General features: G+C 36.3%; 1 protein-coding gene across 5 annotated transcripts in view; it reads right to left on the bottom strand.

Moving 5' to 3' along the window:
* Positions 1 to 318: 318 nt before the first annotated feature.
* CCDC126 (coiled-coil domain containing 126) overlaps positions 319 to 13,862 on the bottom strand; it is a 42,152-nt gene continuing 28,608 nt past the window's right edge. For all 5 annotated transcript variants that reach the window (XM_061413717.1, XM_061413714.1, XM_061413715.1 and 2 more), the window contains one exon: positions 319 to 2,099. In XM_061413717.1, the coding sequence (XP_061269701.1) occupies positions 1,915 to 2,099 (185 nt within the window). In that variant the 3' untranslated portion in view covers positions 319 to 1,914. The remainder of the gene's footprint in view (positions 2,100 to 13,862) is intronic.

Below are 13,862 nucleotides of genomic sequence, written 5' to 3'. Positions count from 1 at the left end.
GGATACTTGAAACTAACACAACACTGGTAATCAACTATGCTCCAATGTAAAATTAAAATTAAAAAAAAGACTCAACAGTAAACTTCAACTTGAGGGAACAAATCTAGGAACCACTTCCAATCACAAACCTCAGAATTCGTTCCCATCAATCCCCAAGTTCAGACTCTTCTAATCTGAATGAGGCAATCTTTCATTTTTCTCTTTTGAAACAGCTATTGGAAATTGATGGAATAAAACCCAAAATTATCTAAAATTCCTTTTAATCACTTACCATTTATTAAAAGAACAATCATCATTAAAGAAGAAAACTTATAACACTTTAAAGTACAAATAATACATTTTATTTCATCCCTGAAAACAAAAACAAAAAATGTACACATCTAATGAGAGACTGAACAACTATTCCAAACTTCACCTGGAAACGGTATGTAAATAATTTCTTCACATAATGGCAGGGTACAGGGAAGAGTTTGCAAAGATACCTTCAAGAAGTATTTTCTCATACTTACTTTAATAAACCAGTATAATTATTGCTACCACGTCTGGTAGCACATTGTAATAATGAACAATACAATTTCCAAAACTAAATACAATACAGTCTAAATCTAGAAGCTAGCTGCACTTAGAGAATAAATACTATGAAACATAGGGCACCATATGGCAATTAAATTTGCAACAAGGAAAATTTAAATAAAGGTGTACTTTGCTCTATACCAGAATTACCCAAGATTGAGCTCTCTTGTGCTATATATAGAATAGCTGTTTTCCTGAAAAGATAGTCCATCTTCATAATTTAAATTACATTTTAAATGCTCTTATTTTTAAATGGTCACTACATAAAATGAATATCTACTGTATATCATACAAATCCAACATTTCATAAAGAGTATATATTCTATATACTGTAATGTTAACATTTTCCAAACAATTTAATGCAACACAAATACTTTTATTATACACATCTGGCTAAAGTCCTTAAGAGTTCCAGTCTCACAAATATCTCAGTTTCCCGCTTCCTTGTCAATATAATAAAAGCAAAAATTACCCAAATATGGAAATAATGTGCTTTCTTGACAGCATAATCAAAGTGTTATATTTTTAAATTAACATTCATCTATATGAAAAATCATGAATTAATATTTAATCTCATCATAAAAATATCTTTTACTCTTCAGAATACAAGTATATAAGAAAATGTTACATATGAGATTGGAGATTACTATTTTAATGTTATTTAATTGCCCCAATGTTTAGAATAGTTTACAAACAGTGGCTACTACCCATTTCAAGATTATACTCTTACAAATGTAATTTTTTTTAATATACAATAATTAACCTTCAGTTATTCTGAAGGGATAGTGCAAATGAAGACATTCTTTGGGTCATCATTTCAAAACACTATTTTCAATATTATACTTCCTTTCTCTCTGCTCATAATCTGAATAACAAAATATAGTAAGTACTGGAAGTAAGCACATTTTCTAATAGTATTAGTCCAACATTCACATCTATCCATAACAAATGACAAAACGATTCAATAACAATATTCCTCATTTGTCTAAAAAATGTTATATATTTAAATAAATATTTTGTAGAAATGAATCCGTCTTTCAGTGTTTTTGTTTCAACTTGGTCTCAAACACAAAGATTTATACAAAGATCACCTACCTGCTTACTACATCAACCATGTTACCAAATTCCCTTTAAGGCTATAGTACAGCATTGAAGAGATGTGCCTGAAAGCAAACTAATAACTTTTAAATTATATACAGAATTAAAGTTCCATGAATCCAGCATATTCCTTGAAAATGCGCAGAGCTTTTATTGTAAAGTATTACTCTATGCTAGCCAGTGATTTTCTGCCATAGGATATAATCCATGGTGAATGTAGCAGCACGAGGTGATCTTCCACTGCTATCTAATGCTGCCTGATGCTTTTACCCTTTTATTTGTGGTCAGTGGCACTGGGTTCCCACTAGTACCACTGGTAGTGCTAGCTGCTGAGCCGTTCACAACAATATAGTCGACTTTGTTCTCCAGCTTTACCAAACGTTGTAAAATATCATCCAAAAGGACAGCAATTGTTCTTCTTAGATCCGCTAGGGGGAAAAAATGAGAATAAATCATAATAAACAGTGATAGAGCACTTAATATTTGTGCTTTCATAGTTTGACGGGAAACATGAACAATTATTGAATCATCTGAAATATACTAGAAAGAAGTACTCAAACCACAAACAGGAAAAGCCTCAGTATTTTAATCAATAGTATCACATACAGAGCTTCTTATAGGAATAATTTCAGTTATAAATGTGGGGAAATTCACTTTTCTAATGCAATAAAACAGATTTAAGGGCTAGTTTAAAATGTTAGTCCCTCTGTAAGAAATCCATTTGAGATTCTTAAGCAGTCTGTAAAGATGATGTGGGCTAGGCAGCTAAGGTAGAAAGCTAGCTAAGCAAGAAACTCAATGAAATGTAGAAACAAAAAAACCTAGAACCTCCACAGGCTGAAATGTGGGGGGAACCCAGGAACCAGAGCAGAGCCAGGAACCTGGTTAGTGCAGTACAGATAGTAGTTTTGACTAACAAATGATAGGGGAACTATCTTCTAATCTCTCCGGGAGGTTACAATGAAGTCAGCAGAATTTACCTGGCAAGAATGAAATTATGCGAAGTAAGTCAGAAAGAAAAACACCAATACAGTATATTAACGCATATATATGGAATTTAGAAAGATGGTAATGAAAAAAAAAAAAAAAAGAAAGATGGTAATGATGACCCTATATGCGAGACAACAAAAGAGATACAGATGTAAAGAACAGTCTTTTGGATTCTGTGGGAGAAGGCGAGGGTGGGATGATTTGACAGAATAGCATTGAAACATGTATATTAACATATGTGAAATAGATCGTCAGTCCAGGTTTGATGCATGAGACAGGGTGCTCAGGGCTGGTGCACTGGGATGACCCTGAGGGATGGGCTGGGGAGGGAGGTGGGAGGGAGGGTCAGGATGGGGAACACATGTACACCCATGGCTGATTCATGTGAATGTATGGCAAAACCACCACAATATTGTAATTAGCCTCCAATTAAAATAAAAAGAAAAAAAAGAGAATGAAATTATGACCCTCTGCTTCATTTTAAGTCTTTTTACTCAGGATTCCCAATGGCACCTAGCACATATTAGGTATTCAGTCAGTGACATCTAATATTGTTACTTTTTGTTGACCCTGGACCAAAAATGGCACCTCAACCCCTATCTGTGATCAGAGAAAAAATCATTTCAACAACAGCTCATGAAATTGCTAATGGTTCTGTTAGTAAGTCATCAGAAAAAAAAAATAGGTAGAAGAAAAATAAAATAGGTAAATTGGACTTCATCAAAATTTAAAACTTTTGGAAATCAAAAGATACCATCCAGAAAGGGAGATGACAATCTACAAAATGGAAGAAAATATTTGCAAATCATGTATCTGATAAGGGCTTAATATCAAGAGCATATAAAGAACTCCCAAACCCAACAATAAAAAGATAAACAACTCAATTTTTAAAATCAGCAAAGAACTTGAAAAAAACATTTCTTCAAAGAAGATATGCAACTGATCAGTAAGCATGTGAAACAATACCAAACATCACATGATACATCACTTTACACCTGCTAGGATGGCTATAATCAGAGAACGGGAAAATAACAAACACCGGCAAGAACATGAGGAAGTTAGAATCCACATATACGGCTAGTGGGACTATAAAATGGCATAGCCATCATGCAAAACAGCCAGGCAGTTTCTAAAAAACCTAAACATACCATGAAAAAAGTAAAAGTGAAAGCCACTCAGTCGTGCCTGACTCTTTGCGACCTCACGGACTATATAGTCCATGGAATTCTCTGGCCAGAATACTGGAGTGGGTAGCCTTTCCCTTCTCCAGGAGATCTTCCCAACCCAGGGATCAAACCATACGACCCAGAAATTCCACTCCCAGGTACATACCTTTAAAAAGTGAAAGAGACTCCAAGAGGTACCTGTACACCAGTGTTTATTTCAGAATTATTCACAATAGCAAAAAGGTGGAAATAACCTAAGTGTCCATCAGTAGGCAACAAGATGAACAAAATGTGGTATTCACACGCAAGAGAATATTATTTAGCCATAAAAAGGAACAATGATCTCTAATACACGATACAAAATGGATGAACCTTAAAGATATTATACAAAGTAAAATAAACTTCCATACCTATATGTCTCTATCTTGATTTATCTCTTTTTTATATCCCAATAGGTTTTACTATTTGTATAAATGTGAGGAGAGGCAGATACAAATAAAATTAATCATGTGTACACAAAAAAGAAACACAATTATAGTAAAATGCAAAAATGACTAATGAAAATAAAACACATTAAGTGTTTAAAATGTAAGTCAAAAACTTTTCCTTATTAATATTTTTCAAATTCAAATGAATATTTTACTGCCACTAAAATCTGCTTAATTGTACAAGGGAGAAAAGTTAGAAGTCACTTCTTGATCAAAGCAAATTACTCACTGTAAAGTTTTATTATGAAGCCAGCAACAAAACAAGAATGCTTCCTAAGAACTAAAAGCTAATTTAAATATCAGAGCAAATAGCTAGGTAAAAATCATTTCAAAAGCCTCATAAACTCTGTAATTAAGTGTACATTAATTGTTCAGTCTTTTACATTTTTAATACAGCTACCCTCTCCCACTGAGTGCTGAATAAATTATATCATTCAACAAATATTTTATTACTTCCCTACTTAAGAGTGCAAGGCACACTGTTTAGATCTCGTGAGTAGATCAAGAGATGTTCTCATCAAACTTCACATACAAATTAAATGCCTAGGTACATTAAAAAAGCCTAGTTTTTAAGCGAGAAAAGAAAAGCTATATAATGATCTGACTAAGTGCAAGAAGTAACAAACACAAGATTCCAGTACCCTTTACCCAGTTTCCCCCAATAGTGACATCTTGCAAAATCACATAACACATCACTACTAGAGTCTATACTGGTACAGTCAAGATGCAGAGTATTTCCTTCACCACAAGGATTCCTGGGTTGCTCTCTTACAGTAACCCTCTTTCTTTTCATTAACCTTCTACTATGATGGATTAAGCTGACTGCTTTTTGAAAATTAAAACAGACTTGCATCCCTGGAATAAATGCCACTTGGTAACAGTAATTAATTCTCTGTATATGTTGTTGAATTCCACTTGCTAAGTTTTTCCTAAGGACCTGCACATCTATACTCATGAGGGATACTGGTCTTTAGTTTTTATTACCAATGCAGTCTTTGGTTTTGGTGTAAAGTTAATACTAGCCTTATAAATGGACTGGGAAGTGTTCTCTCCTCTTCTATTTTCTGGAAATGACTGTGTAAGATTGATACTAATTGCTATTAAAATTTTTGATAGAATTCTCCAGTGCAACCACCTGGGCCTGAAGATTTCTTTTTGGAAGTTCTTATAGTCAATTTCCCTAACAGTTACAAACATTATCTCACTTTGTAAATACTGTGATTTTTTTTTTATACAAATTGACAGGTTGTGGCAACCCTGTGCCAGGGAAGTGTATCGGTGCCATTTTTCCAACAGCACTTGCTCTCTTCATGTCTCTGTGTCACATTTTGGTAATTGTCGCAATATTTCAAACTTTTTCATTATGGTATTTGTTATGGTGATCTGTGATCAGATGTGCAGGTATGTGTAAACAATATGGGGACTGGAATTCGAAGTGGAGTCTGATGATTGTCACTGAGTTGATGCAATCTCATGACAGAAAAAAAAATTAGCAAACAAAAAAAAACCCTTTAACAAATGAGGAGTTGCTTCTTTAAGGAATGAGTAAAGTAACTGGTTTACTGACATGGACTCTACTCCTAGTGAAGTTGCTATGAAGACTTGCAATGACAAAAAGAGAAAAAAAAAAGAATATTACATAAACTTAGTTGACAAGGCAGCAGCCGAGTTTGAGGACTTGTTTCAACTCTGAAAGAAGTTCTACTGTGGGTAAAACACTATCAAACAGCATGGCATACTAGAAAGAAATCATTTGTGAATCAGTCAACTGATGCGGCAAACGTCACTGCTGTTTTATGTTAAGAAATTGTCACAGCCTGCCAACCTCAGCAACACCACCCTGACCAGTCATCAGCCATTGACATCAAGGCAAGACCAGTTTAAAAAAAAAAAAGTATGACTTGCTGAAGGCTCAGATAATGGTTAGCATTTTTTAGCAATAAAGTATTTTTAATTACAGTGTGTACATTTATTTGGTTTCTTGGATAATGCTATTCCTATTGTACACCTAATAAACTACAGTGTAAATGTAACTTTTACATGCACTGTGAAACCAAAAACTTGGAATGACTTGCTTTATCTCAGTGGTCTAGAACCAAGTATCTCTGAGCTATGCCTATACAGAGCTATTCGAATTACTTATTCCATACTGAGTGACTGTGCTAGTTCACAGTTTTAGAGGTACCAACCCCTTTCATATAAGTTCCTATGTTTATGTGTAGAGCTGTTCTTAGTCTCTTATTATTTTGATATTTGCAGTGTCTGTAGTGACACTGCAATTTTTCTGTCAGTCTTATTAGAAGTTTGCCAGTTTATTCCCCACTCTTTCAAAGGAAAAGCTCTTTGTTGCATTGATTTTCTCTACTGACTTTCTTTCAATTTCATTTATTTCTGTTCTTATTTTAATCATTTCCTTCTTTCTGCTCTGCTCTGGGTTTATTTAGCTCTTCTTTTTCTAGGTTCTTGAGGTGGGAGCTCAGATTATACATTTAAGACTTCTCTTTTCTAAAGTATGTACTTTTCTAAAGTAAACTTCTCTCTCAGCATGGCTGTAGCTGTGTCCCACAATTTTTTATGTTGCACTTTCATTTGGGGATTGTCCTATTACCACTCTTTTATTTCTATTTTGAGTTCACTGCAGTCACAGCTTTATGATCCCAATTCTTATAAATTTGTTGAGGTCTGTTTTATGTCTTAGGATAACTATTTTTGTAAATGTTCTATGGACTGTTAAAACCCATGTATATCCCCTGTGTTGACTTCTATTTTGGAGTGTGGTAGCTATGTTAAAGATTAACTATTTGGTCTCATTGAAGCCAACACAATGCTCCTGTGTTTCTTCTTCAATGATAAATAAAATGCTTACAGAATTTGAAAAAAAAATGTTATCTTGCTGTTATTAATGGAGCTTCCAAATATGTAGGAGTCCATTGCTTAGACTGTGTTCTTCAGGTCTTTTATATCTTTGTAGATTTTCTGCCTAGTTTTATCAGTTTCTGAGAGAGCAGTGTTTAAATTCTCAACTATAATTGTGGATTTATGCATTTTTATTTTCAGTTCTATCATTTTTGTAGATACATTTAGGACTGTTATTTCTTCTGGGTAGATTGATCCCTTTATGATTATATAATGTCCTTCTCTAACACTGGTAGTTTTCTTTCCTCTGAAGTCTACTTGATCTGTTATTAATGTAGACATCCCTGCATTCCTTTGACAAATATTTGCATGAAATATCTTTTCCAATCCTTCTACTTACAGCCAGCCAGTATCATTAAGTTTGAAGTGAGTTTCTTGTAGACAGCACATACTTTGTCATGTTTTTTAACCCAATCTGCCAATGTCCTCAAACTAGTGTATTTATAACACTAATAATTAATGTAATTCTGGTATATTAGGACTTAAGTCTGAAATTTCATCTTTTGTTTGTTCTGTTTTTTCACTTCCCTGTTTTCCTTTTCCTACCTTCCTATGGGGTACTTGAGTACTTTTTAGAATTTTTTTTTTTTTTTCTGAAGGGTTTTTAAATGTATCTCTCTGCAAGTTTTAGTTGTTCTGGATATTACACCTTATACATAATGTACGACAGTCATTTTACCAATCATAGTGATATACAGAAGCTTTACCTCTCTTAACCATCTGTGATCCAGCAGATCCAGCAAAGGGACTGAGAATCCCCAGGGAATTTGACTTTGAAGGTCAGTGGGATTTGATTACAGAACTTCCACAAGACTGGGGAAACAGACTCTTGGAGGGCACAACAAAAACCTTGTATGCACCAGGAAGCAGGAGAAAGGAGCAGTGACCCCACAAGAGACTGAGCCAGATTTGCTGCTGAGTGTCCTGGAGCCTCCAGCACAGGTGTGGGTTGACAGTGACCTACTGCGTAATCAGGGGCACTGACTACAACAGTCATGGGAGCCACAGCATCCTGGCATAAATCCTTTTGCAAGAGGTCACCATTACCCCTAACATAGTTTGGCCTAAGGCCAAGATACAGGGAGGGAACACAGCCCCACCCATCAGCAGAAAGTTGGATTAAAGATTTACTGAGCATGGCCTCCCCGAACAGAGTAAGGCCCAGTTTCCCCACAGCCAGTCCCTTCCTGATGGGAGGGACCATCAGCCTTGTCTAACTCAATGATACTATAAGCCACGCTGTGTAGGGCCACCCAAGATGGTGGGTCATGGTGGAGAGTTCTGACAAAACGTGGTCCACTGCAGAAGGGAATGGTAAACCACGTCAGTACTCTTGCCTTGAGAACCCAATGAACAGTATGAAAAATGCAAAATGATATGACACTGAAAGATGAACTCCCCAGGTTGGTTGGTGCTCAAAACGCTACCGGAGTAGAGCGGAGATATAGCTCCAAAAGGAATGAAGAGCCAGAGCCAAAGCTTAAAGAACCCCCAGCTGTGGATATGTCTGGTGGTGGAAGTAAAGTCTGATGCTGTAAAGAACAATACTGTATAGGAACATGGAATGTTAGGTCCATGAATCAAGCTAAACTGAAAGTGGTCAAACAGGAGATGGCAAGAGTGAATGTCAACGTTTTAGGAATCAGTGAACTAAATGGACTGGAATGGGTGAATTTAATTCAGATGACCATTATATCTATTACTGTGGGCAAAAATCCCTTAAAAGAAATGGAGTAGCCCCCATAATCAGCAAGAGTCCAAAATGCAGTACTGGCGTGCAATCTTAAAAACGACAGAATGATCTCTGTTCGTTTCCAATGCAAGCCATTCAATATCACAGTAATCCAAGTCTATGCCCCAATCACTAACATTGAAGAAGCTGAACGGTTCTATGAAGACCTACAAGACGTTCTAGAACTAACACCAAAAAAAAAAAATGTCCTTTTCATCACAGGGGACTGGAATGCAAAAGTAGAAGTCAAGAGATACCTGGAGTAACAGGCAAATTTGGCCTTGGAGTATAAAATGAAGCAGGGCAAAGGCTAACAGAGTTAAGCCAAGAGAATGCACTGGTCATAACAAACACTGTCTTCTAACAACACAAGAGACGACTCTACACACGGACATCACCAGATGGTGTGAAAACAGACTAATTATATCCTTTGCAGTGAAAGATGAAGAAGTCCTCACAGTCAACAAAATAATCCAAAATGCAGTACCTGGGTGTAATCTCAAAAATGACAGAATGATCTTGGTTAGTTTCCAAGGCAAATCATTCAGTATCACAGTAATCCAAGTCTATGCTACAACCACGAACGCAAAAGAAGCTGAAGTTGAACGGTTCTATGAAGACCTACAAGACCTTCTATGACTAACACCCAAAACAGATGTCCTTTTCATTATAGGGGACTGGAATGCAAAAGGAGGAAGTCAAGAGATACCTGGAGTAACAGGCAAGTGTGCCATTGGAGTACAAAATAAAGCAAAGCAAAAGCTAACAAAGTTTTGCCAAGAGAATGCACTGATCATAGCAAACAGCCTTTTCCAACAACCCAATATACATATACACACTACTAAATAGAAAATAGAAAATAAGGACCTATTGCATAGCACAGGGAACTCTATTCAGTAATCTCTAATGACCCACATGGGAAAAGAATATAAAAAAGAGTGAATATATGTATCACTGATTCACTTTCCTATGCACCTGAAATACAATATTATAAATCAACTAAACTCCAATAAAAATTTTTTAAAAGATTAAAAAAAAAACCATCCCCAAGAAAAAGAAATGCAAAAAGACAAAATGGTTATCCGAGGAGGCCTTACAAATAGCTGAGAAAAGAAGAGAAGCAAAAGGCAAAGAAAAGGAAAGATATATCCATCTGAATGCAGAGTTCCAAAGAATAGCAAGGAGAGATAAGAGAGCTGTCCTAAATGAACAAAGCAAAGAAATAGAGGAAAACAACAGAATAGGAAAGCCTAGAGGTCTCTTCAAGAAAATCAGTGATGCCAAGGAGGCATTCCATGCAAAGATGGGCACAGTAAAGGAGAGAAACAGTATGGACCTAACAGAAGCAGAAAAGATTACAAACCAGTGGCAAAAATACATAGAAGAAATATACAAAAGAAGACCTTAATGACCCAGATAACCATGATGGTGTGATTATTCACCTAGAACCAGATATCTTAGAGTGCGAAGTTAAGTGGGCCTTAGGAAGCATCACTACCAACAAAGCTAGTGGAGGTGATGGAATTCCAGTTGAGCTATTTCAAATCCTGAAAGATGATGCTGTCAAAGTGCTGCACGCAATATGCCACCAAATGTGGAAAACTCAGCAGTGGCCACCGGACTGGAAAAGGTCAGTTTTCATTCCAATCCCAAAGAAAGGCAATGCCAAAGAATGCTCAAACTACCATACAATTGCACTCATTTAACATGCTAACAAAGTAATGCTCAAAATTCTCCAAGTGAGGCTTTAACAGTACATGAACCAAGAACTTACAGATGTTTAAGCCGGATTCAGAAAAGGCAGAGGAACCAGAGATCATATTGCCAACATCCACTGGATCATAGAAAAAGCAAGAAAATTCCAGAAAAACATCTACTTCTGCTTCACTGACTATACTAAAGCCTTTGACTGTGTGCATCACAACAAACTGTGGAAAATTCTTCAAGAGATGGCAATACCAGACCACCTTACCTGCCTCCTAAGAAACCTGTATGCCAGTCAAGAAGCAACAACAGTTAGAACTAGACATAGAATAACAGACTGATCCAAAATTGGGAAAGGAGTACATCAAGGCTGTATACTGTCATCCTGCTTATTTAATTTATATGCAGAGTACATCATGCGAATGCCTGGCTGGATGAAGCACAAGCTGGAATCAAGATTGCAGGGAGAAATATCAATAACCTCAGATATGTAGATGATACCACCTTTACAGCAGAAAGTGAAGAGGAACTAAAAAGTCCCTTGATTAAGGTGAAAGAGGAGAGGAAAAAAGTTGGCTTAAAAGTCAACATTCAAAAAACTAAGATCATGACATCTGGTCCCATCACTTCATGACAAACAGATATGGAAACAATGGAAACAGTGACAAATTTTATTTTCTTGGGCTACAAAATCACTGCAAACAGTGACTGCAGCCATGAAATTCAAAGACGATTGCTCCTTGGAAGGAAAGCTATGACCAACCTAGATAGCATATTAAAAAGCAGAGACACTACTTTGCTAACAAAAGTCCGTAGAGTCCAAGATACCATTTTTCCAGTAGTCATGTATGGATGTGAGAGCTGGACCACAAAGAAGGCTGAGCACTGAAGAACTGATGCTTTCAAACTATGGTATTGGAGAAGACTCTTGAGAGTTCTTTGGACTGCAAGAAGATCAAACCAGTCAATCCTAAAGGAAATCAATCCTGAATATTCACTGGAAGGACTGATGCTGAAGCTGGAACTCCAATACTTTGGCCACCTAATGTAAAGAGCTGACTCACTGGAAAAGATCCTGATGCTGGGAAAAACTGAAGGCAGAAGGAAGCAACAGAGGATGAGATAGTTGGATGGCATCACCAACTCAATGGACATGAGTTTGAGCAAGCTCCAGGAGATGGTGAAGAACAGGGAAGCCTGGCGTGCTGCAGTCCATGGGGTTGCAAAGAGCAGGACACAACTGAGTGACTGAATAACCATCATCTGCGACGGTTCATTTTGTGTCAATCTGGCTAGGCTATGGTATGTAGACAAATCTACCAGTCTGGATATTGCTGCGAAAGTACTTTTTTGATGGGATTAGCAAGGCCCAGTGGTAAAGAATCCACCTGCAACGCAGAAGCCACAGGATACTCAGGTTTGATTCCTGGGTCAGGAAGATCCCCTGGAGGAGGGCATGGCAACCCACTCTAGTATTCTTTCCTGAGAATCCCATGGACAAAGGAGGCTGGCAAGCTATAGTCCATAGCGTCAAAAAAGAGTCAGACATGACTGAAGCAACTTAGCACAGCATTTAAACCAGTAGATTTTCAGTAATGTAATTACTCACCATAATGTGAATATACTTCATCTAGTAAGCTGAAGATCTTAAGAAAAGACTACGGTTTCTGGAACAGGAGGAATTTTGTCCCCAGATTGACTACCTTCAGACTCAGGACCTAAACATCAGTTTTTGCCAGAATTTTCAGCCTGCCCTGAAGATTTTGGACTTTCCAGGCTCCACAACTGCATAAGCAGCGAATTTCTTAAAGTCTATCTCTCCCTCTCCTTGATTTGTTTTATTTAGATTTAAAAATCTGAATACGCCATCCTTTTACCAATTACTTCATTTATAAGATACTGCCTTAAATATTTCCTCTACATAAATTTAGAATCACATCAAACAGTGTTATAATTTTTCCTTCAACAATTTTTCCTTCAGTTTAGAAAACTCAAGAATAAAAAGAATCTAATGACCTACCTTTATTTTTATGCACGGTGTTTTTCTTTCCTTCCTGATTGTTCCAAGTTTCCTCTATTTTTAACATTTCTTTTCCAATGAAAGAACTTCTTTAGCTGTTTCTTAGTGTGGGTCTGCTGGTAACAAACTCACAAACTTTCCTTCATCTAAGAAATACCTTTGATTTCCCTTAATTCCTAAAGGGTATTTTCACTGGGTATAGAATTCTGGATTAAGAGTTCTTTTCTTTAAGCATTTAAAACACAATATGCCAGAAACCAACACAACATTGTAAAGCAATTATCCTCCAATTAAATATATATATACATACATATGCCACTTATTTCCAGACTTGATGGTTTGTGATGAGAAATCCACTATCATTTGACTTGTCTTCTCACCATTAAGTGTTGCTTTTCTCTAGGTGCTTTTGAAAAGTTTTTTTTTTTTTGGCCATATCACACAGTTTGTGGGATCGTCCTTGACCAGGGATTGAAGCCAGGCCACCACAGTGACAGCCCAGAATCCTAAGGTCACCAGGTAAGTCCAAGTGTTTTTTTTCCTAAGTTGCTCTTTTAAGTTTTCAGATGCTTACTTATGATGTATCAGGGCATGGACTTTTTTGACTAATCATTCTTGGGGCTCACTCAGTTTCTTGAATCTGAGGTCTGTGTCTCTTGAAAAATTTGGAAAAGTTTTTGGTCATAATTTTTTTGAATTATTTTTCCAGCTCTGCCCTCATTCTCTTCTTCCACAAAAGTTACATCTGTTGTTATAATCCTACACGTCGCTAACGTGCTGGAATTTTTTTTAAGTCTATTTTCTCTCTGTTGTTCAGGTTGGGTAATTATATCGTTCTATATTTCAGTTCACTGATACTATCCTCTGTTCTCTCCTTTCTATTTTTGAGTCAATCTGCTAACTCATACTTTTCATTTCAGTCATTGTATTTTTCAGCCCAAAAATTTCCATTTAGTTTTTCTTTATATGCTCTATTTATCTCCTAAGACTTACTGTTTCCCTGTTGAGCCTTTCTGTTCTTTCATTCTGTTCTTTGTGCTCATTAATTCCTCACTGAAGCATTTAATCCTGACTGCTTTAAAATCTTTTTCAGATAATTCTAACATTAGTCATTGGTTATCTTTCTTCATTCAGTTTAAGATTTCCCTGGTTCTTGGTATGACAACTGATTTATA

This window comes from Bos javanicus, chromosome 4, assembly GCF_032452875.1.
Source record: "Bos javanicus breed banteng chromosome 4, ARS-OSU_banteng_1.0, whole genome shotgun sequence".
Lineage (NCBI taxonomy): Eukaryota > Metazoa > Chordata > Mammalia > Artiodactyla > Bovidae > Bos > Bos javanicus.
Note: the sequence above shows the minus strand (reverse complement) of the source record. Positions and strands in the feature narration are given on the sequence as shown.